Below are 14,672 nucleotides of genomic sequence, written 5' to 3' on the forward strand. Positions count from 1 at the left end.
GGGCTCTCCTCGTGTGTCATGTATTATCTAAAAACCACAAGACAAAAAAAAATCTGCAAAGCCCCTGCAAAGTACAGAAGACAAGCAACAGAAGTCCACCAACATGCCACGCAAACTGCCTTCTGTCCCTCCTGCCCTCCAGATACACTTCTCCATCCCCGAGTGCCCTATTCACTAATAAGAAATCAACTGTCATCCTCCTTTGTACTTGGATGTCTTCACCTTCTTCATACCTTGCCTTCCCTCTATTTATGCCTTTCTCAGGAGGCAGCTAGCTATGAGATAGAGTAACGGGGTAAACAGTAGGCTTACAGACAAAACCACCCCAAAAACCTTAGCTTGGTCCAAGTCTTAGTCACATCTTGGGCTGTTGGGAGCCATGAGCAGCAAGAGCAGCTGCAGGCCATGGGCAGGCGGTGCCATTAGTGCACAGCCTCCACAGCTAAGACCCAGTTCTCCAGTGCGGTGACCAGCCTGCAGAACATGAGCAGGGGAAGCATGGCCACAGCTGGGGCTGGCATTCAGAGCTCAAAATCCAACACAGCCTAAATTTAAGAAACACGATCAGATACTGGTAAGAGAGCAAGCAGGAACCAACTAGGAGGTGGGGAGGTATTTTGAGTTGTTTGACCCCACCACAGCCCTCTGCTTTCCAGAGCCTGGGTCCCACAGGGCACTACAGCATGCTGACAAACAGCACAGCAGCACTCACCTGCCAGCACTGACGCAAGAGCCCTTGGGGGAGAAGGGAGCCCTGCCAGCCCTCTGCCAGCCTGAGAGCAACAGGGTGGAGGATGGGACATCGCCAGCCTCTCTCTGTGGCCTCTGCCAGCAGGACTCTCCTGCCAGGCCTTGGGGGAGGAGGGGTGACACGGTCACATTCCTCTAACAACTAGCAGCATCAGCAACAGCATCTGCACTGCCATGGCTAAGAGGCAGGCATTAGAAAAACTGCCTTTGTTCAACAGTGCCAGCCTAGAAGAAGGAAAAAAAAAGCAGCATTACTAGTGACGCAAAAGACAGGTATGATCCAGATGCCTGCCACTCCCATTCCAGCTGGTTTTAGACACTAACTTGGGTGAGAGTCAGCTGCAGTTTCCATGCTCTGTCTGGGTATCAGACAGAGGTACCTTTAAAGGTACCTTCCTTAAAGGTTTCAGATGCTTCTCACTCTTGACCAAAAATAGGCAGGCTGCTTTTCCAAGGTTAAGAAGCATCAGAAAACTTTTTGTATGGCAGCATTGACACTTTGGGGTGTCAAATCAGGATCATCTCAAATAGGGAACAGCCCTGCCTTCAGCTGTCCCCAGAAGAATCCACTGGAGTTTTGTGAAAATTGGTGTTTGGTAGAAAGAAAGGCCTCCCCCCACTGCAGTGGTTACCAAACCCAAACATGTAAATGACTGGCTGAAGTTCACAACCTTCAGCCAAGACACGTTTTGGGATGCTTCCTATAGGGCAGGCCAAGCAGGGAACACAACATAGGCCAAAAGGGATCAGCATCACCCATTGAAAGCACACACTTCCAGGGCAGGAGGATGGCAAGTCTACAAGTTAGATGTGATCTGCAATGATTTCACGTGGCTTCTGTTGCATGCCGCAGCACGAGTCTAGTGGTTCACTGTACACATCTAAAAAAAACATTCTTTCCAGTCATTTTCCCAGTGATGGGAATAAGGCCATATTTCAATTAGTATTTACCAAAACAAGAGCCAGATAAACTCAGTACTTGTGAAAGTGTGTTTATTTCAAAGTTAAATTTCTCACATAAAACAATGACTCTGAACAGCAGCATCAGTCCTTACACAGATCTACAACAGCCTTCTGGCTTCCAGGACTTGGGGTCTTGAACCATCTCAACAGAACAATATGGAATCTCTTTTCAGAGTTGTCAAAAAGGGCAGGGAAATGACAGAAAACAGATACATTGCCCCTGGCACAATTTAAGAAATTGTGCCTGCTCACAAGAAGAGAAAAGGTGTCAAGACACTTGGCAGGGAGCGTAATGTCTGCACAAAGATCTCGCAGAACACCCTGCTCTCTGCAGGCTGCTTGCCAAGGAGCAGCTGCCACTGTCAGGAGGGAACTGCATTATTCCTGCAGACACAAAACAGGACTGTTGGATTTAATAATCTGCTGAACTGCTTCCAAGGACTGAAGTGGCTGAGAGGTCATGTTAGTGATGTGCTCCTTTGCAGCCTGGAGCCGTTGCACCAGCCCCAGTGTGCACGTTTGGTCCCAGCTGACACCCTAGAGGGGTTTACCTTCTTCCTCCTCCCTCAGACTCTTGGAGAGATGCTCGCTGATGGCCATGAGGGGGTTGGCTCTGTACCTGGGGCTGGTGATGACCTCATGAAACCGAGCCACTTCCTCCTCTCTGAGGAAAGAAAAATAACACACAAATGCTAAGTGCTTCATACAAAAGAAACTGAGCAGATGAGAATAGAACTCGTAAAGCAGTGGGTTTCTGTACAGACTGAATGATCCTGGGTGTAAACCTCACAGAAAAACAGTGCAAGAAATAAACCTAATTTACCCAAGGACAAAGCTCAGATTGCTGCCAGCTTCATGGGAGCCAGAGGCTTACTTGATCTCATGCCACAGAGACAGAAACAGTCATGTTAGTGTCCAGCATCACTTGGGAATTTTTTTTTAGAGCTTTTCCTTAGTAAATCAGGAACAAGAGACTGTGGGTCTCTAGTAAATCACTAAGAATGAAAACTACTTCAGAGTGCACTAGCACTAGCACAACAGCAGATTCAAGAGCTCATCTACTGAACTCTGTTGCTCAATGTAGAGGCTTGGTAATCCTATATGCAACACTAGTTAAACACCACAGGAGGAGCATGACAATTACCTTTGCATGCTTGGTCACAGCTGGTTGTTGTGGAAATGGTCTTGCCTTAAAAAGCAAGCAGTCAGGGAGAAAGAACAGAGCAGGAGGAGTGTAAAAAACAAGTGAGTTTTCACATAAGTCACATCCATTGCGACCTCCCCTTCTCCCTCAGACAGACTGCCAGGCTCTCCACAGCCCAGCAAGACACACATCTCCACTTTCTCAGTAGTTGCTGTGGATCAGCAGAGTGCTATTCCGCTTGCAGCATGCAGTTAGTTCCCTCCCTGCTAGGGCCCTTCCGTTCAACGTCCCTGCCAGGGGAACAGAGAGAAAAGCCAAACCTGAAGCTTGAGTTGTGGCAGCTGGGGCAATGGAGTGAGGCTTACGGAACCTCCAAGTACTAGTGTCCTGGAAAATAGATCTCAAATACCTTCCTCCAAAGTTCTTCCCTCCCAAGAAGCACAGACTTCCCAGACCACTATGGTAGGATACATGCCACTACTCAGTGCATCTGTCCAGTTTTGTGCAGAGGAAAAGTGGGGGGGGGCACGCAGAAGTTCATCAGCTTGCTGATACAGAAGATTGTGGTGGAGTTGCCTATTTGCATGTAGATCTGTATACTAGTCCCTCCTCAGGCAATCTTCCTTGCCCCTAAGTTCCAGCACAATGAGACGCTCACTGGTAGCACTTGAGGCCATAGCCCTTGGGCTTCAGCAATGAGCCAAGGAGGGGCTCACCCAGAAGGGCAGAACTGAGCAAGAAAGGCATCCCAGTACCAACACTGGCCAGTTTCAGACAGAGAAGGGTATTCACAGAGTGTGCTGGAGAGCAGTGCTGGGATCTGTAGACTGACTGTTCTCCTCAGCCTCAGTTTGAAGTTGAATGGCTCAGAACTGACAGAAATCCCAGAAGCGGGGATCACAAAAAGCGAACTCTGCCAGATCACAGTGCCTAGCCCCAGGAGAGCTGTGCTGAGGGGAAATTAAGTTCTTAATGCCTGGTGGCAGTATAAAATATCCAACAGATTATACAGAGGAATAAGTTGTCAGACCCTTAACCAAGTCCAGGAGTTATTCAAAAGCTTTTAGTGCTTCATTTTACATGAAAAGGTTTGGGAGATGCCAATGGACAGCTGTCCTCATAAGGCACATATGGCATGTAAGGTAGCATACCAGAGGTGTTCCAGCAGAGCAGCTGTAGCTCCTGAGGCTACACAGAGTTCCAGGACCTCCTCACCTACACAACTGCAGGAAGCTTTCCTGAAGGGTATCAGCTAGAGCTATGTGGGCCTGGTGTCGTAAGAGACTGAGCCACAGCTCAGTTGATTTGCAGCTCCAACTCAACAAGCTGACACAAAGTAATTCTCCGCCTAGCTGACGACCACATTGTCCATGCCACATGGAGGGACACAGTACAGACGTGCTCACTTGGTACAGCCAGAAATTACAACTGTGGCCAGAAAGAACAAAGATGACAGTTGGTGTGGGTTTGTCCTAACAGAGGAGGCCCAAGCCATCACATTCTTTTCAATGAGACAGGGAAAGTGAACTCTTAAAGGAACAAGTACAGTTTCCTGTGCTCTCTTTGCTTAGACATTGTATGAGACAGAAGCAGAAGCAGACTGAATCCATTTACAATTGACCGAGTCTGGTAGGAACTAAGGCAGAAGGTCACCCACAAACATCCTGCACTATGTAAAGGGGAAAATTAAAGCTGCCACTATATTCTAGGGCATTCGGCTGTGCAAGACTGAAACACTGGAACTGGTTGCCTTAGAGAGGTTGCGTGCTCTCCATCCTTGAAGATATGCAAATGCATGCCATGTGGACATGGTCCTGGGCAACCTGCTCTAGGTGACCCTGATTGGGCAGGGGGGATTGGACCACCTGACCTCCAGAGGTCCCCTGCAGTCTCAACCATTCTGTAGTGCTCAGCAGGGACTGGACACTCTTATAACTGTGTACTTACAAGAGCCGATGTTTCTGAGCTTGTTTCATCAGACAGAAGTCTGCTGGTTCTGCCTTTGCTTTTACATGGCTGTGGAGAGAAGAAACAGAAGAAGTGAATGAGTGTTATAGAGGAATGGTAATTTAGCAATTGCTGTGGAGATGGAAAGAGTCCAGGGATTCTGCATCTGCCTTCCCAGAAAGTATAGGTAATTGTCCTGTGTGGAAATTGTCCTGAAAGGCAATTATTTCCACAGCCAGACAGTAATGGAGTCACAAACTCCTTCTGCCACACACTGACAACAGCTCAGGAGTGGGGACTGAATGGGCAGGATGCAAATGCGCTGAAGAAAAATTGTATCACTTAATTCTAGAACTTGCCATGAACTGTTCATGCCCAGAACACTTTCTGCTTACCACTAACCTCCAGGTCAACCCAATACTGTTGTTCAGAGAAAGGATCCCATCGAACCTCCCCTCACCACCAGGCACACATCGCATCTGCATACCTCATGTTCCTTGCAAATGCTGCCAAGCTCCAGCACTGGAAGATATCAGTTATAGACAGTGCCCTGGCTACTCAGCAAGAAGAGGCAACTGCCAGCCCTGCTTCAAGTCCTGCGGTGGGACCACTGGGGTATAAGGTGTTATTTATATTTTAAGATAAAGAATGGCGATATTCCTTCCTCCCTGTGAGCACATACCCTTGCCAAAGGCTTGCCAGTTTAAGTCAGTTGCAGACAGATTAGCTAAAGAGAAAGCACAACGACAGAGTTTCAGCTTTTGCCACCAAACAGGTTTTGAGATTCCAAGAGGTTGCAAGAAGATGGACCCATGGGAATGCAGGATGGTGCACTACATGCAGCTGAGGCACAGCAGCAAGCACAGATCTCTGCACCCATTTCTTATTCCTGGGCAAAGTCCAAGGAGACCAGAGGTGTAATCCCATCCTGTACAGGCTGCTGGAAGCACATGGTACCCAATGCCAAGCAGCGGCAGAGATGTACTACAAAGCCAAGCACTGAGCCCAAGCAAGGGGCATGCAGGGAAGGCAACGACTGCTTTTGGGCTTGAAGTGCACAAAAGAGTTGCTGGTAGAACTGGACATTATGAAAAACAGAAGAAACTTCCATTCTTCAGGACTGCACAGATACAGAGGTAAACAGGAGAAGCAAGTGGGGAAGAGGGCCTGCTTCTGCAGAGCACCTCCCCTCCAATTCACCCTAGGGCTGAGCCCCAGGACACAGCCCAAGGCGGGAAGAGGGTCTGCCTCCCACCCCTCTGTCGGGGCAGGGCTCAAGGAGGAATCTTCACTTACTAGTGGGTGCTGGGTGCCAGGGCCTCCCCCACCTGATCTGCCCCACAGCCCTTCAGCTTTCTCAAGGTTAGGAAACATGACAGTCCCTCACCTTCTCTTCAGGATGGCAGGATCTGCTCCTTTGTTGGCAATGTTACAGTGACATCCTCTTCCTATTTCCCTCTCTGACTCACTACTCTCCATCGTTTTATTATGCATTTTTCCCCCATTCTTCCTTTCCTCCTCCTTCCTTACCCCATATTCCTTCACCCCACACACTTCCATTATCCCTCTCTACTTGAACACCTCCTGCTCCCTTTCCTCATATCTCCCTCTGGCCCATCCTGTCCCATGTTATTTTTCCTCAAGGGGGATCCTGGTGCACCCGAGCTGCTGAGAGCTGCTCTCACCACTGCCCTGATCACATCTGATTTACCCTCAGTGTGCCCCTGCATCAAAGCTCCCTGCCAACCCAGACAAACCCAAACAGCGTGGATGTAGGTCAGCCAGCCTTCACAGAACAGAGCCTGTGCAGCAAAGGGCTGCCAGGCAGATCAATGCCTGTGCACTGCTCCTGTACTCTTCAGTCCCTCTCGAGGTCACTCCAGCACTGCCAGCATTACACAACAGGCCTGAGAGCTCACGAGGAGCAGCAATTGGCAAAAGCAGGCAAGCAGCTACAGGCGTTTGAGCAGCTCCTGTCACACTGCTGCGTCCATTGGTACTGCGAGATACAGAAAGAGCAGGAGGCATCTCTGCTCTCATGTCCGTTAACTGCTGGGCACAGGAACAATTTCTTGTACCAGTTTGCCTGCATTGCTCACAGAAACACAGAGAAATCCCTTCTCAAGTTGGATGGCAACCCATGGTCACCAGAAGAGGGACTTGCCAAGTGTGCCACCAAGTCGTCATGGCAGTCCCTTCAGAGACAAGTAGCTCTGCAGAGGGTGACAATCCTTAAAGAAAAGCCTTTCTAGAGTACAGCCCGAGTGGTATGAGACCACATGCTCCAGAGGCTGTGCCTCTCGGGACAGCTTCCTCTGCAACACACCAAAAGGGTGCGGGGCTGCTGTGCAAGCCTGCTTTTGCTTTCAGCCACCCCACTATATTAAAGGGCTTGGTGCTTCTGAAGTCTTTTCATTTTAACAGCTCTGCCCCACTGGTCTGGCAGGTTCAAAAGGCTGCTGCCTGAATTTCCCCCACCAAACCACCAGCATGCTGCCTGCTTACTCGGACCATGTTAGTAGCCCTATTTCATTACACTTCATTGCCTTCATTCATTATAGAACAGAATAAAAGCCTCACTGTAATGCTTTCTTACCCAGCAGGAGATCAAATTCCTGGAGAATCTAATCTTTTATTAATAATGCTGACAAATCACCAGAGTATTACCCTTCATTTATGTAATGATGCAAATCCTATAAAAGCCTCCTCTGATATATCAAACACATGCATCCTCACGCAGTCCAGGAAGCCACAAGCCAGCAAGAGGAAGAAAAGCACTGCAGGTCCTCCGTGCCAGTACCAAGGGGGACTGCTTTTTGGCTGGCATGTCACAGGCAGTCTGGGTGACATGATTCAATACCAAACTCCCACCTCCACTGTGCTGACTGCAGATGGTGCTGGCCAATCCTGAAATGCTCAGCCACGCTGAGCTTCTCTACCCTGCTGTGCCACAGGCCCACTGGGCTTTCTAGACACCAGAGCATTGCAGCTGAAGTGAAAACAGAGCCAGAGTATGAGCTCAGGTTTCCAAAAGGAGAGAAGGGCTGCCACACTCCCACAGGGGATCTGGGTTTGGAGGAGGAGGGAGCTGATAGTGCTTCTTGGAGAATGTCAGGCTGGACATTCATCCAAGAACACCAAAAGCTTCCACGTATGCCACACATCCTCTGCCGTGAAGCATACTACAGAAGAGAAGAGCAATTCAAGTAGCTGGAAGGAGCATTTTGGCCAGAGTTCTGCCTTGAAGTAGCCTGCAGCAGGTGGCCAGAGAGGGATAAAACCAAAGCAAGCATATAGCCACATCCTCTCCAGTATTTCCAGCTCAGACACCTTGTGCCAGCTGCAGTTCATATACATGCAGTGGCCCTCCATGCAGCTCTCCTCATTGGATTTCTCAGGTCTCACCTGAACCCACAGGCCGCCCTCAGCTATGACATCCTGCAGCAAGGAGCTGCACAGAGCAGTGAGCCTCCTGTTTGCACTCAACCTGCGACTTGCTAGCTATGCTTGATGTCCTTTATTTCTCATACTGGAAAAGAAGATGCACTACTTCCCAACCACACTACACTTAATTTTATAGACTATTACATTTCCAAGCCCCTTTGCCTCTATTATCTCCTGCCCAGGCTGAGGACTCCTCGGCTCTCTTAGTCACCTCTTGCGCAGAAACTGTCAGATGCTCCACCATCATCCTTGTCTGCCACCTCTGAGCCTTTTCCAGTTCTACTCAATCTTTTGAGCTGGGCCAGAACTGCAGGCTGCAGCGGCGCCATGTATTTGTACTAGATTATGCAAGCACCCAGGAAAGCAATCCCCAAAGGAAGCGCCCTACCTGTCCTCCCTCCCCTATATGTATTTCCTGCAAGCCACTCTCCTGGATAGCAGGGGCTCAGCTACCAAGGGGGCTGGGAGAAAACAGTGAGGGGGAATGACTCCTGAACACAATCTGGAGTCATGTGCCACATGTGGTTGTGGCACATCATCACAGAAAGAGGGCAAAGCCACTTAATTCAGGCTCAGGCTAAGCCCTGGCCCAGAACTCCATCCAACCCACCCTCAGTGCTCTGCAAGCCTTGAAACTCTGCATGTACTTTCACTGTTCATTCCCACTGAGAGTGCAGGCTGATTGAAAAACTGCATAAAGAAAAAAAAAAAAAAGAAAAAAATGCTATTCAAAGACTTTCAGAAGCCAAGTTAAGGAAGGAAATATTTTCCCATACTTAGATGCAAGGTACCTAGCTGCTGTTTGTCTGAGGAGTGGCTTTCCAGAAGCACAGGGAACTGCCAAGTCAGCCATACTCCATAGGTAGGTGTCCCACCTGGGTCAGAGTTTATTTTTGGGCCATCCAGCAAGTCACAAGAGAGTTCATGGTATCTCCAGACTTGATCTGCAACCAAAGAAAAGGGTGCTTTGCCAGACAGCGCCTTCTTGGCTGTTCTCTAATCCAAATGCTTTCGTATTACGGTCAAAACAAGTTTCTAGTTCCAACCCCTACAGAGCAACTGGAGAGGAGGGTCAAGTGATTATGCAGCATTCGGAGCACTTTTATTTTGCACTGGGGGATGCAAAAGCAGCTGCAACACTGACCAGACAGTCAGGCAGAGCACTACATTAAAAAGGAGAAAATGTAAGGGCAACCAGAACGCATCCTATGGCTGGCTGGGATGGTTGACATGTGGGTGTCAGAGGATCAGAAATAGCCCTTCTCTTTCAGTTCAATAAAGGGAACGGAAACACCATCTTTCTGTTCTTGTCCAAAGTCACCACTGCAAGCCAACAGGGCAAACAAAGAATCTGGCCTGAGAGTAAAGCTCTGCTCAAAGGGCTTGAACTGCATCAGGAGAAAGCCTGGAAGTCTAGAAGGACAGAATGGCAGGCTGCAAACACCTCAAGTCCAGATTCTCAGGTGAGCTCAGCAGCATTATGCTCTAGACGCTTGTGTGTCACTCCTCCAACTCCCAAGGACATTTGGTTGCTCCCAGCCTGTCTCATGCCAAGCCTCACCTGAGCAATACAGTTCCCCTCTTAGCTGTGGATTCAGAAGACACATTTAGCTTTTTTCTTGTGGCGAGTGAAGCATGGAAAGGGGTGAAATGGAGTTGAGAATGAGGTCCTGTTCTCCCGACCATTGGTGCCAAGCTTGCATTGCCTGTAGTTACAAGCTGAGCTGAAGGGCACTTCCTCCTGCAGGAAGAAGGGAAATACACAGCCCATCCCTAAATGGCACATACCTCTTGGGTGGCTTCCTGCCCCTGCCACCTGCAGTCAGGTCGGAGAGCTCAGGTAGGGCTTCCATCAAGGGGTGCATGTCTCCCACCACAGGTGTCGTTTTCCGCTTTGCTTCAGCTTTTTGCTTCTGCTTGGCTAGCTTCACACTTTCTATTTCTGAATCAGAAACAAGGTATTACTGGAGGAAGGAGAAGCATTTGCAAGAGATAACCCTTGAGCTAAGAAACTCATTGGCTGCTTCACCAGCTACAGAAGCAACAGGCCAGAAGTGATTTAAACCAGGGAAAGACTGAAAACAATGCATCTGGGTAGTTCCCTCCCTTGCTGTGTTTGCTCATAACTATATACATCTCTACTGGCATTTGCAATGGGTAGTGAAATCCCCAGACTCATTTTGCCTGAACTGTTTCCATCCCTTGCACTGTTCATTGCTCACAGCAACATGGCACAGGAGTCCTGGGGTGGAAAAACCATGCTGACCTTGCATAGAATTAGGAGAGAGAAGCAAAAGGGGAAGGGACAAACCAGACACAGTCAGCTCCACATGTGGAATTAAACAGTAACAGCCCCATCGCTGCTTTGCCATTGGGACAAAACAATGGTCTCCTAGCACAGGCAGAAAAGATGGATTTAATTTCAGTTGTTTACTTAGTTTGGAGCAAGTCAAGGTCTCACCTTCATAACTGATGGCAGAGCTCAAGCAGTCAGATGCTGGATAAACTAGGCCCTTAGAAAAGCACTGCACCAAGTGGCAGGCGCAGAGGCAGCTGGCTTTTCCTCGAGACCATGTTTACCAGTCTCCCTGCAGCAGCTCTGAGCAAGGCTGTGGGCACATAAGGCTCTACAAACATTACAGCAGTCTCCCTTCTTGGCCATGGCAGGTGGGCATTGAAAGCCGCAGGCTTCTGCCTCAAGTCCTGAAGGCTCCCTGGTGTAAGAATAGGTCTTGCAGCTTACAGAGCCAGCAGCCTCTAGGGTGAGCCCCAGCAGAACATGTTCTCCTCCATGACAGCCCACAAAAGCCCAGCACTGCTACAAGCCTCCAGCTGAGCTCCAAGATGCCCCAACCTATCCCAGAAGTCTCTTGACAATGCCACCCAGAAACAGCTAGAGTTCAACAGGATCCAGGAGCTCCTTTTCCTTCTGCCAGGTGATCACCAGGCCTGCAAACTTGCTGCATTGCCTTGACACCCACGAGGGGCACCAGTGCTGTGGGGTACACGATGGAAGACTCCACCTCCTCCACATGCACCCAGCCAAGGCCACAGAAGAGCAGGCTTCTGCTTATTGCCTTGGACTATAAGAGTATTGCAAGGATGAGCCTCAGCGCTGAGCTAGAAAATCCTTGTCTGGACATGACGGAGCACAGTGCCATCAGCCATGAGGCCAAGCTGGAGACACAGGGAGGTCTACAGCTTCTAACACAGCATGGCCACAGAAGCAGGACTAAATCAGCACAAATATTTTTGGTGGGAACACGAAAGCAGCCAGTTCCATTCTACAGACCACAGGCAAGATGCCACCTGCAATTTCTGTGTCTAATCCTGCTGCCCACATTCAGGAAAGCAGAACTCAAATTGACTGACTAGCTGCTGGCTCCTTTAATATCTTTGTCTTGTTTGCTCCCCAACTCAGCTGAGTTAAGGAGCAACGTTTTTTCATGAACCGCAATTTTGCTGTACGTGGATGTTTGTGACAAATCTGGATTGTAAGTGCTTCTCCTCACAGCAATCCTGGCCAAGAACACAGCTTTCTGTTCTGTATCACTTCTTTTTTTGGTCTGGCTTTATGAAGCTGACTACTTCAATGCTTTCATAAACAGTATGTGCTCAAAATTTTCAGACACCTGATTCTGCACAAACATCCCAAATTCTTTTCCTATGAGGTCTTGTTTGTCTGAGGAGCCATGCAATATATGTATTTTTAAATGTGCATACTTCTCATGTCTGAAGCATTACATAATTTTTTTCTCTCTCTAGTCTCTGCTGAGATGATTTACTGGAATGGAAATCTCCAAGTTTTGCATTTGCACTACTGGGCTGAACTTTAGTTCCCAGGGTCTTAGCATCCAGTGTCTCAAAAGGAGCCCTGTGACAAGAATAAACAACAAACTCTTGGGAAGATTTAGGAAAACAGAGATGTAAGGATAACAACTTCAGCAGTCCAAACTGGGTTCTCTTTTGGGGGGCAAAGGCTGCAAGACCCACAAAGAATTGGCAGAGTTATCTGCATCAGATAAAATCAAAGCATTTCAATGCCAAGTTTCATTAAAAATCTCCATCTCCGGAAATACCAGTTCATTTCGCTCCATCAGCTAATACTACTACTACTAAGTTTCTTTACTGATGTTTATATAGGGTCTTTCTAGCTATTCCATTTTTCTCAATAAGCTGTACACGTGGTACTAACACCTGCTGACTTTTCTTACTGAAATACCCAGGTACTTGCTACCCTTTGCAAAGGATTTGCTAGGGAATGCTGGTGTTTGCCAACTGGCCACAAGTTTAATGGGGGAATCAATAGAGCCAGCAATTTAGGTACTTCCTTATTTGTAATGCACTTCTAATACCTAGTATCTTCTAAGACAGAGATATTTTGGCATGAAGTTTCCTATCTTGGTGTTATCCTCAAAGCAAAGCCTCTATATTTTATTTGTATTCCCTCATCTTAGTAATTTCAGAGCCAACAGAGGAGGAAAGAGGCCACAGCAGGGCCAAAATAACATGCATGATCTTCAGAAAGGCTGATGCTACAAAAGCATATATGCAGGAAGGCAGGTTTAAGAGAATGTAGGGCTCCTGCTCCTGGGCTTTTCCTAAGTTGCTGACCTTGACTATGGGAGCAGTGCTGTCGCCCTGCTGCAGGAGGATGCCCTGTTTCTTGCAGAAGACAAGTCCCATGTACCCCTTTTACTGTGGATTCTGTCATAAAATGCTGCTGAGGACATGCCTTTCTCCACAGCACCTGGTACCAGTCCTGGTATCAGGAGGGAAAGCTCAGCTGTGTTCCAGCAGTCCCCTTCTCTGTTCCCACAACAGTATCAAACAAGGAGAGACCTTTAGGAGCATTGAAATTGCAGCCGGCAGGCCAAACATTAGGACTAGCACAGCTGTCTATGCTTTGTGCCCAACATGGACACCGCAGACTGCAGATGTCAAAGGCACTTGGAAGGTGTTGTTTGGTGATAGGGGGAGGTTTCCTTCACACTCACGGTGTTAAATTATCAGCTTTTTATATAAAAACCAGAGACACGTTCACTGCAACTGGTGAAATCACAGGTTGATGGTCTTGAGCTCAGAGCTCAGGAGGAGAGAGCATATGGTATGGCAGAAAGCCACATCCTTCAACCCCGAACAGTCTGTCAGCAACTCTGTTGGGCAGGAATGTGTTAAGGGAAAAGCCTGTCCCAAGAACAGCTCCAGGTGGCAAGAGGAATCCCTCTGCTATGCTGCGTAGCACGGTATCCTCTCTTACTGTGCTAAAATACTCAAAGCAAAAATACAGACACTTCCAACAGGAAACAGAAGCATTTCTGCCATCAGCTGGTTTTGTTTATCTCGTATTTCACAACCTCGAGAAAGGCCAAACTGTCTGGTAAGTGGGTTCACTGACCTGCAGTATGTGGGAAAGAGCAGGAACAGAACCAGCAGCAACTAGAGACCTCTCTTCTGAAGGGCCCACTGCGGGCTTTCAGCACAGAGCTGGTGGAATTAGCTGGTGGCTGCGTGGAGCTCAGCTCCAGGCTGTCCTACCATACCTAGAGGTACTTAGGGAGGAGGCACTCTGCTGTACAGCTAGTCATATCTGTACCAGTGCTTCAAAAGATAGGGAAACATACTAAGCCTACATGGGCACAGTGTCCTATCTGGATAAATAAAGTTTTTATGTAGTCACTTACACTACACGTGGAGAAAGATCATAAGTAAGTTTGGGGCAATGACTCAATCTCAGTGCTCAACACTGAGGAACAATACCTGGGAGTTTAACCCCATGTGTTGGGGAGCAGATATGAAGGTTCTGAGAAGCATCCAGCCTCCCCCAGCACTGCCCAACACTGCCACCCACACCCCCCATACAGAGAGATCCAACAGAGCCACGCTCTGTGGTGCCCACGATACTGCCATGTTTCAGAGGAGTACTTACTCTGTAGCCACCTTTCTTTTCTCAGCTTCATTTTTTCTTTTTTGGAGAGAACTGTTTTTTCTTCTAGACCTAGAGAAAAAGAGAGATTGAGATGGAGCCTGGCTCCTGCACACAGATTCAGTGCTGGAAACCTCACAAAGATAGCAGAGTCTGTAATATTTTGTTCAGCCCTTGATGATTTTGAACTGACTGGCAGGTCAGGCAGGCTGCAGGCAGACTGGAGGATACACCGCACCTCAACTTTTAGCTGAACAAGTCAAACCCAGCTCACTGTTGGTTAAGAAATAAGAAATGAACAAGTAGATCAGATCATCAGCACCATAGGCCATGTTTTCTCAGGCCAGGTAGCTCTTTGAGAAAAGCTTTTTGAGAAACCCTTGCCCCGTGTCCTGCACTCCTGCATGAACCTGGCCTGGGAGCTGGCATTTTCTTCTGGAGACTAGCTGCAAGTGATGGGATGACCTACAGGTTCCAGAACTGGGAGCAAAAAGCAAG

At 48.3% G+C, this 14,672-nt stretch overlaps 1 protein-coding gene across 3 annotated transcripts in view; it reads right to left on the reverse strand.

Moving 5' to 3' along the window:
* Positions 1-1,726: 1,726 nt before the first annotated feature.
* Positions 1,727-14,672, reverse strand: part of SLX9 (SLX9 ribosome biogenesis factor) — a 60,331-nt gene continuing 47,385 nt past the window's right edge. The window contains exons 3-6 of one of the 3 annotated variants that reach the window (XM_075094213.1): positions 14,178-14,246; positions 10,037-10,190; positions 4,805-4,873; positions 1,727-2,377 (exon numbers count right to left, since the gene is read on the reverse strand). In XM_075094213.1, coding sequence (XP_074950314.1) covers positions 2,251-2,377; positions 4,805-4,873; positions 10,037-10,190; positions 14,178-14,246 — 419 coding nt within the window. In that variant the 3' untranslated portion in view covers positions 1,727-2,250. The remainder of the gene's footprint in view (positions 2,378-4,804; positions 4,874-10,036; positions 10,191-14,177; positions 14,247-14,672) is intronic. The other 2 variants (XM_075094215.1, XM_075094214.1) reach the window with 2 other exon arrangements.

Source organism: Phalacrocorax aristotelis, chromosome 5, assembly GCF_949628215.1.
Source record: "Phalacrocorax aristotelis chromosome 5, bGulAri2.1, whole genome shotgun sequence".
In the NCBI taxonomy this organism is placed as follows: Eukaryota; Metazoa; Chordata; class Aves; order Suliformes; family Phalacrocoracidae; genus Phalacrocorax; species Phalacrocorax aristotelis.